Source organism: Phascolarctos cinereus, unplaced genomic scaffold (genome assembly GCF_003287225.1).
Source record: "Phascolarctos cinereus isolate Bilbo 61053 unplaced genomic scaffold, phaCin_HiC Scaffold_4;HRSCAF=312, whole genome shotgun sequence".
NCBI lineage: Eukaryota > Metazoa > Chordata > Mammalia > Diprotodontia > Phascolarctidae > Phascolarctos > Phascolarctos cinereus.
Genome location: NW_027555847.1, coordinates 104,989,097 through 105,008,394, shown reverse-complemented (window position 1 = coordinate 105,008,394; position 19,298 = coordinate 104,989,097). Strand labels below are relative to the sequence as shown.

The following is a 19,298-nucleotide window of genomic DNA, read 5'->3' as shown; positions in this document are numbered from 1 at the left end:
CATTGCTGGAAACAACATACACATTCTATAGGAAAAAAGCGCACACCAAAAGAACATTTGGGAATCACAATAAAATAAAACATTTTTTCCCCTTCAGCAGGTCAGAAGAACCTGAAGGATTTCAGCTGTAAAGCTGTAAAACTTGTAATGTGTCCAGGACTCCATAAATTTTTCATCATGAGACCTGTAGCCAGAGGACATTTGATTTAAACTAATGCTTGGTGACCCTATGGCAGCTGGAAGTAGGAATACTTCATAGGAAAATGTGATAGGCAATGAGGTTGGATTGAAGAGGTGTTCCAGAGGACTGTCCTCCATCTCACTCAGCATGATAGCTTTCTTTAATCCAGCCCAGATTCCAGCCACATAAAAGTCCTGGTACAAACCATCAGAGGTAACTCCTGACACTCTCAATGCTCTAGCTAGTCAAGGAGATATTACATTATTTCAATTCTGGATCTCAGAGAACAGAAATTACATCCACCTCAAATCCAGCTACACAGTTGATTAATAGCATACAGAGTTTAAAATGTTAGGCAGTGTGTTTATTTATTCAAGCCCTTGAGTGCTACAGAATAGACTCTGTGTGTGATGTATATGTGTGTGCATCTGAACCTATTTCATGAATATAGGGAATACCTTCTAGAAAAACTCTTTCCTCCAATGCAGATCAATAACTCTTCTGTAATTTATAGTCTTAGAAAGGTATCATGAGGTATGAGACATAGAGGGATGTGTCCATAGTGGCACAGCTAGTGTATGTCAGAAGCCAGATTTGAACTTGTATCATTTCATCTGCCAGCCCTCAATCTGCTATTCCAGGCTATCTCTGATAGATAGATAGATAGATAGATAGATAGATAGATAGATAGATAGATAGATAGATAGACAGACAGACATATATACATACGTACATATAGATATATATACACACACGGAGTAGAACTTTTTGGGGGATTTTGAAAGTAACTACACTTCCCAAGGTGCCTAACATACTGAAATAATATTTCAGCACATGAGAATATCCATGATTTCAGTGGTGTACTATCCCCCAGCTCCGATGTCAACCCCTCTGAGTTTTACTAGTTGGTCTTCATCAGCAGTTGTGACTGAAAAAATTCCTCACCTTATAGCCAAACCCTTCTTGACTTAGCTAGACAATTGTCCTTGAGTGACAGACGATGACAGGAGGCATACTTAAAGCCTTTCCAGCTTAGTAGAACCTATCAAGGTTTACACTCTACTGGCTCAAGTTTGGAGAACTCAGGGTCTCCTCCGCTTGCATGATGCTTTTAAGTAGTGAACATAGAAAGAAAACAAGTGACTAAAGGTAGGAATTAGCCTTTTAAAATATATTTCATTTAATCTACCTCCTCCCCCCAAATATCTGTGAGGTAAGCAAAGTACTACTCATATGCACATTTGACAGATGTGGAAACTGAGGCAGAGAGTAACTTGTCCAAGTTTGTACAGCTAGAACTAAAACCAGGTCTTCTAACTCCCATTTTGCTTCTAAAGACATAGACACATTTTTTCATCTAAATGTAAAGGCTGATGTTTAAGAACCTTTCTAAGGAATAATAACTGGCATTTATATAGTACTTTAAAGTTTACAAACTGCTTTACATGTGTTATTTCATTTGAACCTCACAACAACCCTGTAAGGTGGGCACTACTTTAGAGATGAGTAAACTAAGACTGAAAAAGTTTAAATGATTGCCTGAGATCACCCAGCTAGGAAGAGTCTGAAGCCACATTTGAATTCAGGTCTCTCTGATTCCAAATCCAGCATTCTGTTGTTGTTGTTGTTGTTGTTGTAGTATTACCAAGCTGCCACACAGAAATTGTGAATTATTTCAGAAAAGCTGACATAGTTTAAGTATTTCATTCAGAGGGTAAAATAAACTATTATTTTCGAGATTCTCCATTACAACTTTTAAGCTTCAGGAAACAAAGGGAAAGGAATAGAGGTTTCATTAGAAAACATTAGGAATTAGACAAATCTAAAATTATTCTAAGACAAAAATAAATATTTTTAATGTGTTTATTTAGTGAATTTCTCACCAGTTCTGAAAAAGAGCCAAGTATTCTTTTTTTAAAAAGTCCTTCATCCTTTTTTTCCACATATTCTTGTCCAGAAAATTGTCAAAATGTTAGATTACTATTTCACTATGAATTATACATTTAGATGTCTTTTAAAAAGCCTTATAATTGAACAGCCTATTCCATTCATAGTGCTATGTAGTGTTTCTTAAATATTGTGATGATTTCCCTTTGTAAAGCCATGTCTTCCTTCCTGTATGTACTATAGACATATCAGTCTACCCACTTGTTGATCTTTCCATCTTGAACTTGGAATTTTATTTTCCAAAGTATTTTTTAGAAAGAAAAGAAAACCATACTGTATGTATAATAATGGCTCACACCCATGTAGTGCTTTTGGTGTTTAGTCATTTCAGTTATGTCCAACTCTTCATGATCTTGCTGGTTTTGGGGGGTTTTTTGGGGGGTGTACATGTGTGTGTGTTTGTATTTTGGCAAAGATAAACTGAAGTAGTTCGCCATTTCCTTCTCCAGCTCATTTTATAGATGAGGAAACTGAGGCAAACAGGATCACATCACTGTCTGAGGCTGGATTTGAACTCAGGTCTTCCTGCCTCCAGACCTGACACTCTATCTGGTCCATCAAGCTGCCCGTTTGGTACTTTATAACTTTCAAAGCCCTTTCCTCTCAGTAAACCTCCGAGAGATGCAGTGCAAAGATTATTAGCATGATTCCACACCCCAGAGAGATGAAGTAATTGACCATACAGCTAGTAAGTAATAGCTGCCAGACTCAAACTCAGGCCTTCTGACCCCAAATCTATTCCTCCTTCCACCACCCCCATGGTCCCTCATAATAATGATGGTTCCTCATCGCAAATGTTTATCACACAAGGCACCAACATTGACCTTTCTGGACATCTTTAAAATTGCTCTGGATCCTCTTCTTATTTCCTGGGAAACCACTTCCCCAGACAACAAAATAGTCTATGTAAGCCATATCAGTGCTTCAGGTAGCAACATTTGGGGGGTTTGGTGGGGGGCCACTCCAAGTATAACTTCTGGCAATGGTTCACCTCCAAAGTTCAGAGTTATCAGTTATCTCATTGTACACACATCACTAGGTCTGTTTGAATAAAAGTTATGATTTGAATGAAAGTCACTCTGAAATTATTTTGGTGCTAAATATAGTCAATACTTGAAAAAGACATTGTCTTAGTAGAAAGAATACACTGCTTACTAGAGCACTGTAGCTTAAAGACCTCTTTTTAATTGAAGAAAAGTCATTATTTGCCATTACTCAATCCCAAATCTATGTATTGTGCATGTATACAAGAGAGGCAAAGTAGCTTCAGAGCTAGTTAAACCTGCAGTCAACTCTTATCTCTGACATATATTAGGTGTATGACCCTGGGTAAGTCCCTTAACCTCTCAATGCTCTAGGCAACTTCCCAAGTCTAAAAGGTGCTGATCTGCATTGGTAGTGGAATTTTCTTCACCAGTGAAATAGCAGGTTTAGCCTTTTATCTGTATCTCCATGATTCTCAGAGGCAGCTAGTAGGTGCATTGGATAGAGAGATGGGCCTGGAGTAAGGAAGACTTGGGTTCAAATCCACCTTTACACACTTACCAGTGGTGTTACTCTGGACAAGAAACTTGACCTCAGGAGGCAACTAGGTGGAGCTGTGGATAGAGCATTGGCCCTGGATTCAGGAGGACCTGAGTTCAAATCTGGCCTCAGACACATTACACTTACTAGCTGTGTGACCCTAGGCAAGTCACTTAACCGCATTGCCTAGCCAAAAACAATTTTAAAAATTAAAACAAAAAAAAGAGACTTGACCTCAGTATGCCTCAGTTTCCTCAATTGTAAAAAGGAGATAAGGTTTGTTGTGATGATCAAATGAGAATATATTTGTAAAATGCTTAGCACAGTGACTGACACTTAATAAATACTTTTTTTTCCCCTTTCTGTCCTTGTTTCTCAAACAAGGAGAACTTGGAACATCTTTCTTCATAGGAACATTGTAAAATGGAGTTATAGGTTCTCAAGATACTCCTTAGAGAGGGTTTTAGAACTCAGCTCGGTAGTCACATTTGTTTGTTACTGTTTTTATCAATCTCCAATGTGAAAAAGATACGTTATGCTCAATCAGGGAAGAGCCTATTTGGGATTTGTTGAGGTAAAAGCCAGACTAGACTCAGGAAAAAAAAAATGGTTGAGAAATAATTAACACACCAGCTGCTGGTCCTATAAACACTTGAATAAAGAAAGGATTGCATGGATTCTAAAACTAATGCTGTAATATAACATACATTTGACTGTATACAGAACCCTGTGGAAGCTGCCAGAGAAAATACAATGATTAAGTAAGAGGACAGGATTGGAGCTGCTCCTCTGAGGAGGAAAAGGAACCGCAATGTGTGTCAGGAACAGAGAATCATGGCAGGGGAGTAATGGGCACCTGTCAGGAGTAGATATATGGTAGTGGGCAGCAGGGAGATACAAACCTCATTTGACCTTCCCCTTTGCAGGAGCCTCTGGGAGTCATGAGAACTCTAAAGATCTCTGGCATGGGGGTGAGGGGAGAGGCAGCTTAACCGAAAGAGGGAAATGCTTCTTGCCTTTCTGTGGGCTCTTCTGTGTCCTTCACTATATAAATAAAATCTGATCTCTGTTTGATACCTTAAGAGCCTGAAGGAACAATCTGCCCCGTGGAAACCTGCTAGCTTCTCCCTTTATGGTCCTCACTGCTCTCTTAGTAAATCTGCTCCTCCTCTCCTCTCAAACTAGTGAAACAGAGACAAGTCCTTTTAACTCACAATTACCCTTCAAAGGTCACCGGGAAACCGTTATTATAGTGACGAGCAGTCAGTCAACATTTATTAAGTACCTACCACATGCCAGGCACAATGCTAAGAGCTGAAGAAGACAAAGAAAAGCAAAAGACAGTCCCTGCTTTCAAGGAGCTCCATCTAAAAGGGGAGACAGCAGGCAAACAACTACATACAAACAAGCTATATACAGGAGACATTGTAAATAACCAGCCGAGTGGAGGCAATAGAATTAAGAAGATGATAGGAAAGGCTTCCTGTACAAGGCTTAATTTTAGTCAAGAGTTGAAGGAAGTTAGGAGGCAGACATGGAGAGGAAGAGAATTCCAAGCATGGGAGACAACCAGTGAAAATACCCAGAGTTAGATGATGGATTGTCTTGTGTGAGGAATGGCAAGGGGGCAAGTGTCATTAGATCACAGAATATGGAGGGAAAGGAGGAGTCCTAGGAGCGGGGAGTATAAAATGTAAGAAGACGGAGGACCAGGTTATGAAGCACTTTGGAGGGGATAGGAAACCACAGGAGTTTAAGGAAAAGAACATTAGAACTCCTCAGGATGGCTCTCTAACCCATAGAAACAAGCCCAACCAACTCTAAACCCAGCACAATTCTGCACCATCCAGTCAGTTTTCAGTATCTTGTTACAGCAAAACATTTTATAGAGAAACTCTTCAGGTTGCTTTTCCATGCTGGACTTTTCCTAATTCTTCTCCTAAGTGCTCATCTCCTCTCTTGCTGGGTTCTTCACTACTTCTAAAGGCTCAGATCAGAGGCTCCTAATGGTTAACAATTCATCTTACTCTTATGAGATTTAACTCATGAAATCTAACTTTCTGTCAGTTATGAAATTAACATTCTTTAGTTAAGCTTCAAAAATTATTTGATTATTGGTTTGTGGGTCTGAACTTCTCAAACGCTAAAAAGTTACATGTGAATGAGCTAAGAAAGAGATCACAGTGCTTTACAGCCTCAGTCATTTCTTTGCTCAAAAACAGACCCCTGTTCCCCCTGCCCTTTCCTACTGTCCATTTACTTGAAGGGTAGTTCTCTATCCGGTTCTCCTACCAGCCTGAGTCTCTTCTCACATTTTATGAAAAACTGTTTTTATCAATTTTTCATACCAAAAAACATTTTTTTGCTGCCTCTTTTTAGCAATTAAACTGTTCACACATGAGAAGGTTTTTATTTATATTCTTTACAAGTAGATTACATTCTTTGTCTTTACATAAAAGTTGATTTTCTGCCTTATTCACCAACCAAACTGCTTCCTTATAAAAGAAGCAGTACCTTTCAGTGTAACATGCTTCCCAACCCTGTCCTTATGACATTTTTTTTAACTTAAGCATAAGACTTTATGCTTATCACTTTTGAATTAATTAGATTAAGCCTGGTGCTTAGATCCTGGCTATCATCCAGTGAGTTAGCTATCCCTCCAATCTTTGTGCCATCTGCAAATCTGATGACCCATCTTTTCTTTTATCTATTCCTTTTTCCAAGTTATTGATAAAAAAAAAAAAAAAAGGAATTGATAGCATGGGGCCAACCATGAATCCATGGGACACTTGAGTAGAGAGCTCCTGCCAATTTGATATCGAGCCATTTGCTGTTATTTTTTAATTTATCCATCCAAACCAGTTCCAAATCCATCCGAATTTATTTTTGTTTAGTCCACATCTATTCTCAAGAATAGTATGAGATACTTTATTAAATGGCTTGCCAAAATTTAGTCAGACTATTTCTAAATCATGTGCCTAATGTGTCAGTTTAGCAACCCTATGATAAACAGGAAATAAGATTAGTCTGGCATAACCTGTTCTTGATGAAGCCATCCTGGCTCTATGTAATCACCACTTTCTTTTCTAAATGTACACTAGCTGTCTCTTTAATGATCTATCCCAGGATTTTCCCAGGATTTGAAGTCAAGCTCACTGGCCTTCAGTGTGCAGGCTCTGTTCTCTGCTTTTATTTGAAAATCAGGAAAACTTTTGCCTTTCTTCAATCTTGTGGTACCCCTCCTGTTTCCCATGATCTTATAACTAACTCTCACTAACAGCGATTCGGCAATCACATGCATTTTCTTTCTGTACCTGAGTTCATCTGAACCAGGTTAACTGAGTTCATCAAGGAATACTAGGTGTATAAAGGTGAGTAGGGCAAATACAATTATCCATATTATAGAAATTAAGAAATTGAAGTTGAAAATGGAAGTGACTTAGGTCCCAAAGAACATAGATTTAGCACTAGAAGGAACTTTAAAGTCCAAACCCTTTATTTTACAATTAAGGAAACTGAGGCACAGGAAAGGTAAATGATTTGCTGAAGGTCACACTGCCAATAAGTGGACTGAAAACTAATGTTGTGCCTCATTTTTGCTGTTGTTGTTCTGGACTTATAATTTCATAGGTATGGGGAGCTTCCAGGGTCTAAACTCCTTCCATTGAAGCAAATCAGCAACTCCTATATACCTTATAGTTTTACAGAGTAGCCTGGGACTCTTAAAGGTTAAGTGATTTGCCCATAACCATGTAGTGAATTCAACAAGTATTTTTAAGGCCTGCTATGTACCAGGCACTGTGCTAAGTGGTGGGAAAACACATACAAGTGAAAAAGAAAGACAGTCTCTGCCCTCAAGGAGCTTACATTCTCTGAGGAAAGGCAACCCACAAAAGGATGCTAAAAACGATGGAGGGAAGTCCTGAGGACAGCCCGCAAAGGAATAAGACACAGCATATCTTTAAATGGAGGTTCTGGGAGGAGTCATCAAATCAGAAGGAGATGTTGCAGAGGCACAGGGTATTTCCAGGGTTTGAATTCCAAGGCTGGTTGTTCAGTCATTTCAGTAGTGTCTTCAGTGTTTTCCTTGGCAAAGATACTGGAGTAGTTTGCCATGTCCTTCTCCAGCTCATTTTACAGATGAGGAAATTGAGGAAAACGGGGTTAAGTGACTTGCCCAGGGTCACACTGCTTATAAGTGCCTGAGGTCAGATTTGAACTCAGAAAGATGAATTTTCCTGACTCCAAGCCGACACTTTATCCCCTGCACCACCTAGCTGCCCTTCCAAGGCTAGAGAGAAGCTGAAAGATGAAGAACTAGGGCATGGTAGAGGAATTCCAGAATGCACCCTGGAGAGGAATGAGAACCTAGAGCTGGTATACTTCAGAGACAGGATGTAAATCACATCTTGCTATCTTCAAGGCTATCTTTCATTCTGTTGCCCCAGGAGTTCCTAAGCCTTTTTGTGTCATGGACCCTTTTGACAGTCTGGTGAAACTTATGTTCCCCTTCTTAGAATAATGTTTTTAAATACATAAACGAGAATAATAGGACTGCAAAGGCAATTAAATATATTGAAATAGAGTTATCAAAATTTTTTTTCAATGATGCCAGGTTAAGAACCCTTGTGTTATGCCAAGCTGCCTCTCATCCTATACATTGTGGGTATCTAAGAAATATGTGTTGAATTGAATCGAATCAAATTTCTTGAATTGAACTCAGCTCCTTTCATTTTCTGCTTCTAAGATACTCTTTTTTAGCAGCTGGTGTGCCAAGTCATGTTGGATGAGAACATTTCTGTAATAATACTATTTTTTTTCATTAAAGTAATTCTCCAAATATAGGTCAGCAATCCCATAGCCACAGTTGTGAAAAGGCTAGGGAACTTTTCAGAAAAGATAACTGCCTACAGAAAGAAGGGATCAAAGTCACCCTGAGAGATTTTATACAAGCATTAATTTGTTCTGCCAAATGGTTTGGTTTTTTTTATGGAAGGGAACTGTGACCATTCGGAACATCTTGTTACAGTTACCTGCTTTGGAAACCCAAAATACAAACTTTTTTTTAGCCTTTTAGTCTCAAGAGATTCATGGGTATAGTCACTTGGACGACCATTGCTGTGTCCCAAAATTGGATTCAGTAGCTTGCAAGGTTCTTTAATAAACATATTTGCCTGTTTCTCATCACATCTCCACACATAAAGATTTTTTCCCAACAGTTGTGCATATCCTCCCCCACACGCTCCCCAGTAATAAAATCTTTTTTCCCTTGAGAGTAGTGCCCAAAGTTACATAATCTTAAGGCAAACTACACCTCTGAGGCTCCTGTACTTAGCTGCCTTGTCTCCAATCCTCACCCTTCCCCACCCCACCCCCATTGCCCCAGTGCCCTCCCTCTTCCCTAGCACAGAAGCTCATCAGAGGAGTGACTGAACTACAGCCAAGGCAGGTAGGGGGTGACTCCTGACTGCCCAGCCTCCCTGCTAGGCATGTCTGGGGCAAAAGAGTTTCTTGGTATCCCAACAGCCAGAAGAAAAGAAAACTGGTTGAAGGAAGATCCTTAGGGTTTGGAAGCTGCCTTTTCCCTAGCTAAGGAGGGAGATTCCATGGCATTGATGTCTCCCTCTTTATGCATTCGAGAGACTTTGCAAAGGGATTGAATCTTTTTCTAATGACATTATAAATTTAACATTAAACATCAATGCAACAGTTAAATGTGCTTTGTATTTATTTACTTTTAAATACATTCCATTTTAGTTCACAGAATGTTACTGCTTTTTCAGACTTTCTCTCAATGTCTTTTTTGTCCATTCCCATTCGCTTTTCCTCTGATATGGTGATAGTGAATTTTCTGTTCTCCAGTTTATTTGTTGTTGTTGCCTTGAATTACTTAATAAAGTTCTAGGCACTTTTTTTTAATATTCTCCATGATCATTGATCTCAGGTGCATTACAATATGATATTACTGGACTTACCACAATTGATGTATCTATTCTCCCATTTTGGAATGTTTTGGTTGCTTCCACTTTTTCTAATTACAAATAATGATGCCATTAAAATCCTTGAACAGATAGGCTTTTTTTCTTTTTCTTTTTGGGTATACTCTTAGAGTAGGGGTAATATCTTTGCTCTTAAATGTTGCTGTATTTCATGTGCACATTAATTGCCACAGTTTTCTCCTCCCCTTCCCTGTCTCATATGTACACCATGTTCCCATCAATATTTTACAGTAGCTACACTTCACATATATATTATGAAATGTAACCATTTTTTTTTACAAATTCATTTAATTTCCATGTAAAGTATCATTACATTCAACAAAACATTAAAAAACTGCGGTCCCAAGAAAGAAAAGCTTGTTCAGAGCTTTCTTTCTTTTTCTTATTAACATAAGGTCAAAATTACATACACCAGATGTGTTTTGCTCTTTAAAAAGTGTCAGACTGTAACTCTGAACAGACACTTCAGAACTGGACCTGATTTTGAGTAGTTTTTGCTTGTAAAGCTGAAGTGCTAATATGTCACCAAAATACCTTAGAAGTTCTGATGATAGCAAAACCCCCAGCATGACCACATGAACTCAGCCAAAAAGATCATGAATACGGGCATGTTTAAAACCCTCATCCTTTTCTGAAGGCAAGTAAATATGAAGTCAACCCAACCGAAATATCCAATAACTTTTCCTGGCTGATTAGGCTCTTATTTCTTATTGTAGGGTGAGGGGGGAAGATACTGAGGAGGTGGAGTGGGTAGATACCTTGGATTGTCTGACTCTTCTGCTCTGCTAAACTTTATGAGGAAAATGAAATGTGGGTGCATAAGGATAGGGAAGGGTGTAGCCCTGAAGAACATGATGGCACCAAGACAGATTTGGAGAATAGCTCTTTGGTTGCCTCTAGACTTTCCGTTCATCCTTCTTAAATTTCATCTTCTTAGACTTGGCCCATTGTCCTAGCCCTCTGGAGATGTTTTTGGATCCTGACTGTCATGCAATGTGTTGGCTATCTCTCTCAGTCTTGTATCATCTGCAAGTTTATAAGCATGCCTTCTCTACTTTCATCCTTGTCAATGATAAAAACATTGAAGAAAACAGGGCACGCCCACCCCTCCCTCCAGGTGACGTCAATCTATTAATCATTAATTCTTCAGATGTGAGAGAAAGAGTAACAGAGGGAATTGAGAGATGTCCTCAGAGCTAGGAAGACCTGAGTTCAACATACTGGCCATGTAACCAGGGCAAGTCTAAACTTCTCATTGCTTAAGTAATTCACTAAGATTTTGAGCTGCAGAGAGGACTCTGGCCTGCATAGGTATATGGAGTTTCTACACCCATGAGTTTCCTATACCAATAAAATAATAGGTCCCTCATCTTTATCCCTACCTTTGCATCTGATAATTGATTCAACAAAGTGTGAATCCAATTAGCCCCTTCTCCCTCCTTATTTTTGTCCTTTGCTGGGGATCTAGTCCTTTTCCTAAGGATCACCCTCTTTAAACACCTAACTTTAGAATTATGCAGCCCTCATATTTTGTTTTTTATAGTCCACAAATAAAAACTGAACTGACATTAAGAAATGCCAAAATAATCTCGTTTGCCATCTACCATATTCCCCTAAATATTAATGCAGGGTCAGTTCACTATACTGCCTAATAATCTTTAAAAACTATTTTCACCTCATTGTATTACTGTGAATCAAGGAACATAGCAGTGTCCAAGGAATTTAAAATAAATATCACACAGAGCACAATGGAGGAGGCACATACATGTTGGGTGTGAGCAGGCTCCAACATGAAAAATAAGGGACTTGAAGAAAAACAAGAAGAAAAGATATCAGAGCGTGGGATGATGTGTAGACAGCCTGAGTGCTCCTCTGGAATCCCACTTCTGGTGTCAAGTGAAAGTGAGGCATGTTGGATGGACCCCCTGTGGCAAACTTATTTGAGGCTGCTGACAAGAGGCACATAGGATAGACAGGCCTGGTTGGGTTATAACCTGCTTCACTGGAAGGAACACCCAAATTGATGAGATCACTATTCCATTTGAAGACTTAAGTACCCACAAGACTAAAGCAAACAAAGCAAAAAACCCAAAACACTTTGTTTATTTGAATCCTTTCTCTAGTGCACTAACACATATACAACATCAGCATTTTTTGGTGAGTGTATTTTTTTTTATTTAGCATTTTTTAAAAATTCCTCTAAAACTATGGTTTCATCCCATAGGTGCTCACTGACACTTTTTCTCAGCTCTTGCTATGTAAGATAACTCCCAGGCAATCATGGGAAGGACTTACCACAATGCCTTTTTTTCTCTTCTCAGACCAATAGAGAAACGGGAAAATAGAACAATTGTCTTAGGGCAAGTCTTCTCTCAGGAACGTTGCTCTTATACTCTATAATGTTGATATGAAAACTCTGTGACCTTTACTTTTCTATTTCTTCTAATTTTTACTACAAATTAAATTCTTTTACATTTATAATGTCTCATAGCAGCCCCCTACAGATTGTTTGTTCTCTTTTTGGGGTGAACAGATCTGAGGGGGTATTTTTTGTTTGTTCATTTGCTTGTTTGTTTTTTCCCAAAAAGGAAAAGTAAATTCTCCCTGTGTCTTTTTGTTTCTATTTGTGCAAACCAGAGCCATCATCTACTAGCTCTCAGGATGATAGTCACTCACGTCCCAAGGCAGCTCTAGGCTTTTGTGAGCTAAAAATGATCCTTTTTAAAACATGTGATTAATACAATCTCACAAAGCAAGTAATTGGGATATTTTATTTCTAACTCACAAGATTGACTGATATCATTCTGTAGGAAAGGTTTCCTCATTGTTGAGAACCCTATATTTCCACAGGGTATTTTTTTTAATAGAGAATTTATATCATTGTTTATTCTCAATAAAAAAGAATACCCTGCCCCTCAATAGAGCAAAACTCTTATGGACCTGGAATCACCTACAAATTCTCCCCTTCCATAACTCCCTTTAGAATATTTTCTGATAGACTTTACATTTTTCTTTCCAGTTTCTAGAAAACATATCTAGGCTTCATCTTCTTTTATTTTCTCTCCTTCTTTTTTTTTTTGGTCTTCCTTTTTCTGTCCTGATTTTGTCCTCTTATTTGTAGTTGATGTTTATGTGTTTTCTCAGCTTTTAATGCAAAGAGTAGGAACACATGCCATGTTATCCCCCAGGGTCAATGTACTATGGGCAGAGAGAAAATAAGTGTTATGTCACTAGTGCTTAGGCTTTGATAATTTGCTGGCCCCATGAACTCTCTCCAAAGCAGCACAAAAGCATTGATGGGGACAAAAGCCTGCAGAATGTTTGGGTTGAGAACCAGATAAGCCACATCATATGGAGAGCATTTATGGATTAAACTGGACATAGGACAACAAACAAAAATTAAAGGAAACAGATCTTGCCAGTGTTTAGATATTCATCTTACTCACATCTCTGATAATTGTGGAATCACCGTAATTGAACTTTACCTCAGTATTCAATGTGGTATATAAGGAAGTGGAAGTGACAATTTGAAAGATGAGGCCAGGAAGAATAGCTGGAGATGACCAAATACAGAAGAAACACATGCTTTGGGGGAAGGAAGGAAGGAAGGAAGGAAGGAAGGAAGGAAGGAAGGAAGGAAGGAAGGAAGGAAGGAAGGAAGGAAGAAACAAAGAAGGAAGGAAGGAAAGGGGGGGACATACATTTATTAAATGCCTACTGTGCACAAGGTAGTATGCTGAGAATTTTACAAATGTTATCGCTGTTTATCCTCACAACCCTGAAAAATAAATGCTATTATTATTCCCATTTTACAGATGAAGAAACAGAGGCAAACAGCAGTTAAGTGACTTGCCCAGGGTCATACATCTTATGAGTGTCTGAGGCTAGATTTGAACTCAGATCTTCCCAACTCCAGGCCCAGTAATCTATCCACTCTGCCACCTAGCTGCCTAATAATGCACACTATTTAAGGTGATTAGAGATTGATTTTTCAAGATATCCAAAATTTTAAAAAATCAAAGATTTCAAGAGGATGGAAAATGTCCTTACATTTTACTTTAAAAGACAACATCAGCAATCCCAGATTCTCTACAAAATATAGAAACAAGAAGATTGCCATAGATGATTTTCAATAGTAGCCTCATAGCTGACTGAGAAATATAAAGAAAACAAGGTCCCACGGTGCTTATTTTTAGCTAATTTCCCCCTTCTAACCACCTCTCCCCCATACTTCTACCACTGTCATTTCATTTCTTCCAGGTCCACAATGCCGGAGCTGCTGATAGCACTGTTCAGTTCATCTTTTATCAGCCCATCATACACCGGTGGAGAGAGACTGATTTTTTCCCTTGCTCAGCAACCTGTGGAGGAGGTAATAGCATTCATTCAGCTAAGAAAGAATTGACTACTGTGGATGAATAATGATTCGCCAAAGGGAAAAACTTGGTGTTATGGTTTGATCACGTTCTTTGTATGAAAGCAAAGTACTCCTCCGTAAGAAGGATTATGACCTCTTTTAAGACATCCTTTCTGGAGGGGAGGTTTTATTTTGTTTGTTTTAATAGAAGAAAAGCCCTTTGGTTCAAGATGAGGCTTCATTTGCTTTGGTTTGTGTTGACATTAAGTTAAATTGTTGAGATGTGTACCATGAGTTCTAGGTCTCTGATTCTGAAGTGAGTAAATTGACTATTTAGGATCACAGTATATAGATTCCAAAGGGATTCAGATGCTATCCACCCCAAAATTCATCATGTTGCATATGAGGAAACTGAGATCTAGAGAGGGATAACAGGTAACTAAAGAGCAAGGCTGGGATTGGACCCTGATACTCTGTCTCCAAATTGAAATAAATTCATTTATTCAGGTAATAAGCAAACTCATTCCAGGGTACAAATTACGTTTGTTACTTATTAGCAATCAGAATCCTTGAGAAACAGATGAGTCTATTTTGCAAAGGCAAGAAAGGTATATTTTTGTAAAACTGATTTCCAACTATTTGGTGCACCATCATGTATTGTAAGAGAGAACCACTGAAAACTAACATGTACTCTGGTTCCGAAGAGAAATGTGGAAAGACGTATTAAATTCATAACATAGAACAGCTATTCAAATATACCTTAAGTGCTTCTACTCTCTTGTTAAGAACATTAATTCAACATTTGGAGAATTTCATTAGAGTAATTCCAGTTGATCTGTCTACTCTGAGCATGAAAATGCTTTGTTTAAAGATGAATGACCAATAATTTGATATTTCTTAGAACTTGATATTTTGTTGCGTTGACTAACAGAGGAAATAATTTCACTGAAGAAAAATTGAAAAAAAAATTGGAGATTTTCCTTTTTAAATGAGAAACATGCTTAGTGAAAATGGGCAGTTTCTTCCTGTGCCCTCTGTATCAGTGCTTAGCCGATAGAGTACTGATTGGTCTTGCACTCTAGAGAACCCAGATTGAGATGTTGTATGTGACCCTCACTAGATGTATGATCACAGACAAGTCATTTAGCCTCTCTGAGCCCCAGTTCCCTCATCTGTAAAATGGGAATAATAATGGCTGTGGTCCATAGGGATCATTGTAAGGCACATAAGTAGCATGTGTAAAGTGTTCTGCAAAAGTGAAAGAACTTTCTAAATGCCAGTTATTATTGTGAGATATGAGGCTGATGGCTGGATATTATTATAGCAGCCATGAAATATGGATTAGCCTTTTCTTTTGTCCAGGACCAAAGGGCAGAAACAGGAATAATCCAGTTGCAAAGAGGTGAATTTAGGCTTTCTAACAATTAGAGCTGTCCAAAATAGGAACGGCCTACTCTGGTAAGTGGTAGGTTCCTCTTCCCTGGAGGACTTTAGAGTATAGAAGACTACTTGTCAGGTATGGTACAGTGGTACTGTGGAAGGCAGAAGATGGGGAAGGGGACAGGAATTCCTTTCAAGTATGGGTTGGACTAGGTGAAAACCAAGATCCCCTCCAATTCTCAGACTGTGTGACCTGGGTCTTTCTGTAAAATAAAATAGTAAATGTTACAATGAGATCTCAGTTTCTCCTCTATTAAAGAACCAGGCTGGACAAATATTTTCTAAGGTCCCTTAATATATACATATTATTGACATGCTAATTTATTTGTTATTTATTATTCATATACAAATATTCTCTCAGGTCCCTTAAATATTAACATGCAAATTTATTATTACTTATTATTCATATACAAATATTCTCTAAGGCCCCTTAACAATAACATTATTTGATTCTAATCATTACACATTTTATTTAAAATACAGTTGCCATTTCAGTTCTTTCTTGTATTTTAAAAAATATTGTCATCTGAGCATTGGAATCACTTATTCTTGTCCAACAGCTGGATCCCCACAGCACTTTGTATAGCTCTTGTGACATCTGTTCTGTCTTGTGCCAAACCTATGTTTTTGCCTTAGTCCCCACAATTATCATCCCTGCCCACTCCTAGATAACGAGATTTCTGGTAGGTAGATAATGAAGTGGACAGAATGCTGAGTCTGGAGTTAGGAAGACCTCTGTTTAACACATACTTACCAGCTGTGTGACCTTGGACAAGTCATTTACCTTTTTTTCACCTAAGGAGTAATAGGTAATATAGTTGTCTTACTAAAGCGTTATTAATATGGCAGTTTAAGATTTGCAGAGTGCCCTACATATGCTATCTCATTTCATCCCTACAACAACCTAGTAATTCCTGTCATCACCCCGTTTTATAGATGAGGAAACTGAGGTCAAGAACTGTCTTATTCTAGTAAAAAACTATTTTAATCAAGTAAGGTGCTGTACCCTAAGTCTCTGCCAGATGACAATCTGTTGAATGAACTAAGAATGTTTAACCTGGAGAATACTCATGGAGTGTCATGATAGCTATCGTCAAGTACTTATGATCAAAGGTTTAGATTTTGAAGAGGACTATAGAGGTCATCTGCTCCAACCCTTTCATTTTATATATCAGACAGAGAAGTCAAGTGACCTCACCAAGGTCACATGGGTGATTCAGGATGGGCAGATTCAGGAATGAAACTCAGGTGCTCTAATTCCAAATCCAACCAGACTTGTTACAGATGCTTTCAAATAATCCGTAAGACTTTGCAAAAGCTGTTTTAACTACAACTTCTTCCCTAGGGGAAAGTAGGTTGCAGCCATCTTTTTAAAAACCATTGTATTCTTAAAAAAATATGGCTTCCTTGATCTTCATCTTCTAATCCTTCTCTCTTTGCCCACACTTCCTCATGTTATTTCCCACTGCTCTTCCACCTTCTCCAGGACTTTTCTCCAGCAATCATCCCCTTTTTCTCATGCATCTTCATATCTTCTCTCTACCAGCTCTTTTCATATCCTGAAGTCTCTCCACTACTAAAATAGCTTTCACTTTTTTTCCCTTCTAGCTCATCTATCTACTGTCTCATGATCTTCCTCCCAATCACTGCTAAACTTCTTGAAAAAAGAAGTCTCATGCCTCCTTTTCATCACTACCCATTCACTTTCTTCTCTTGACCCTTTGAAATAGAGTTTCTTACCCCACACACACACACACACACTCACAACTAAAACTGTTCTTTCAAAGATCCCCAATGGACTTCCTAATTGCCAAATCTTATAGCTATTTTTTTTCGACCCTCACCTTCTGTGACTTCTCTTGCAGCTTCTGACACTGGTGATCACTCATTTGACAATATGCTCTCTTCCTTTAACTGAAGATACCATGCTTTCTTGGGTCTATTCCTATCTCACTAACCATTTCCTGTCTTCCTTGGCAATTTCATTGACTCCTGCTTTCTCTGTGCTGAAGCCTACAAGTCTGTATGTAAAAAGATTGTAACAGGGTAAAGCAGTGGTTGGCAGACTATGACCTAAGGGCCAAATCCTGCCCACTACTTATTTGGCTCCTTCTTAGCTTATTTTTGTTGTTGCTCGGTTGTGTCTGAGTCTTTGTGACCCCATTTGGGGTTTTCTTGGCAAAGATGTTGGAGTGGTTTGCCATTTACCTCTCTAGTTCATTTTACAAATGAGGAAACTGAGGCAAACAGAGTTGTCAGGTGACTTGTTCAGGGTCACACAGCTTGTAAGTATCTGAGGCCAGATGTGAACTCAGGAAGATGAGTCTTCCTGACTCCACTCTATCCATTTCAGACACATAAATATTGAGATTCAGGGGCACCCCAAAATGTTGAGGTGCATGGTGTATGTGTGGTGGAGTTGTCTCAAAAGAATTCACTCAGGCTGTCTCCAAATAAAGTAAAGGCATTTATTCCAGGTAACAGAACACACCAAGCAGGCTCCTTCACCCCTTAAGGGAGACACAGCTTAAAGGGAGTAGAGGGGGTGGAAGTGCAGCTCCTCAAGGGAGACGTCCACTCCTTAATAAAGACAGCAGCTCCTTAAAAGAGAGTGCAGAGCCCTCTCCCCGACACCCAGGGAGGCAGCTCACTTCAGGGAGATGGCTTCTTAAGGGAAACTGCCACTAGCCAGGAGAAGCTAGGTATTCTTATACATGAAAACTTGCTATGGCCTGGGAGATGAGGTAAGGAAGGACCTAGTAGGCAAGAGGGTGGGAGTAGTTCACAGTTTTGAGGATATTTAGGCCTGTTATTTTTCCATTGTTCAGTCCATTTGACCAGGGTGGAGGGGCCCCAATTACTTTGGTATTTCATTGGCCAGCCTACTTGAATACCATTATCTCCCAAAGTGGCTTTAAGTGGTACTTAAGATAATGGGCTTCTCATTGACCAGTCTGTTTGAATCTCAGCAACAGGCACTTAATAAATGCTTGTTAACTGACTGATAAAATGAGACCAATATTATTTTTTTCCTTTTTTTATTAATTTATTTACTTTTAGTTTTCAACATTCACTTCCACAGGATTGAGTTTTAAATTTTCTCCCCCTCCCACTTCTTCCTGCCTGAAGACAGAGTACAATCTGATATAGGCTCTACATATACATTCATGCTAAGTATATTTTCCCATTAGTTATGATGTAAAGGACATTTAGAACTAATGGGAGGAACCACGAGAATGAAGCAATAAAACAAAACAGCAAAGGAAAAAGAGAGCAAATAGTATGCTTCCATATGCATTCAGACTCCATATTTCTTTCTCTGGGTATGGATAGCAATTTCCATCATGAGTCTTTTGGAGTTGTCTTAGTTTCTTGCATTGCCGTGAAGAGCCAAGTTTATAAAAGTCAGTCATCCCATAATGTGGCTGTTACTGTGTACAGTGTTCTCCTGGTTCTGCTCATTTCACTCTGCATCAGTTCATGTAAGCCTTTACAAGTTTTTTTGCCTACTCATCACTTCCCGTTACGTGCATGTACCACAACTTGTTCAGCCATTCCCCAATAGATAGGCATCCCCTCAATTTCCAATTCTTTGCCACCACAGGAAGAGCTGCTATAAATATTTTTGTACATGTGAGTCCTTTTCCCATTTTTATGATCTCTTTGGGATACAAACCTAAAAGTGGAAATGAGACCATTATTAGATTATGCTTGAAGACATTGTCTTCATTTCAAGTCTGTCTCTGGCCTCAAAATCATACCTGCATACAGAAAGCTAGAATGGAAGTTTGAGGAATTTTGTGATATAGCCAAGTTTGGTATATAGCCAAATGATTATTTTAGACTGAAA

At 38.7% G+C, this 19,298-nt stretch overlaps 1 protein-coding gene across 1 annotated transcript in view; it reads left to right on the top strand.

The window, feature by feature from the left end:
* Positions 1-19,298, top strand: part of ADAMTSL1 (ADAMTS like 1) — a 409,980-nt gene that overhangs the window by 170,989 nt on the left and 219,693 nt on the right. Inside the window, 1 exon segment of the mRNA XM_078152482.1 lies at positions 13,912-14,023. Coding sequence (XP_078008608.1) covers positions 13,912-14,023 — 112 coding nt within the window.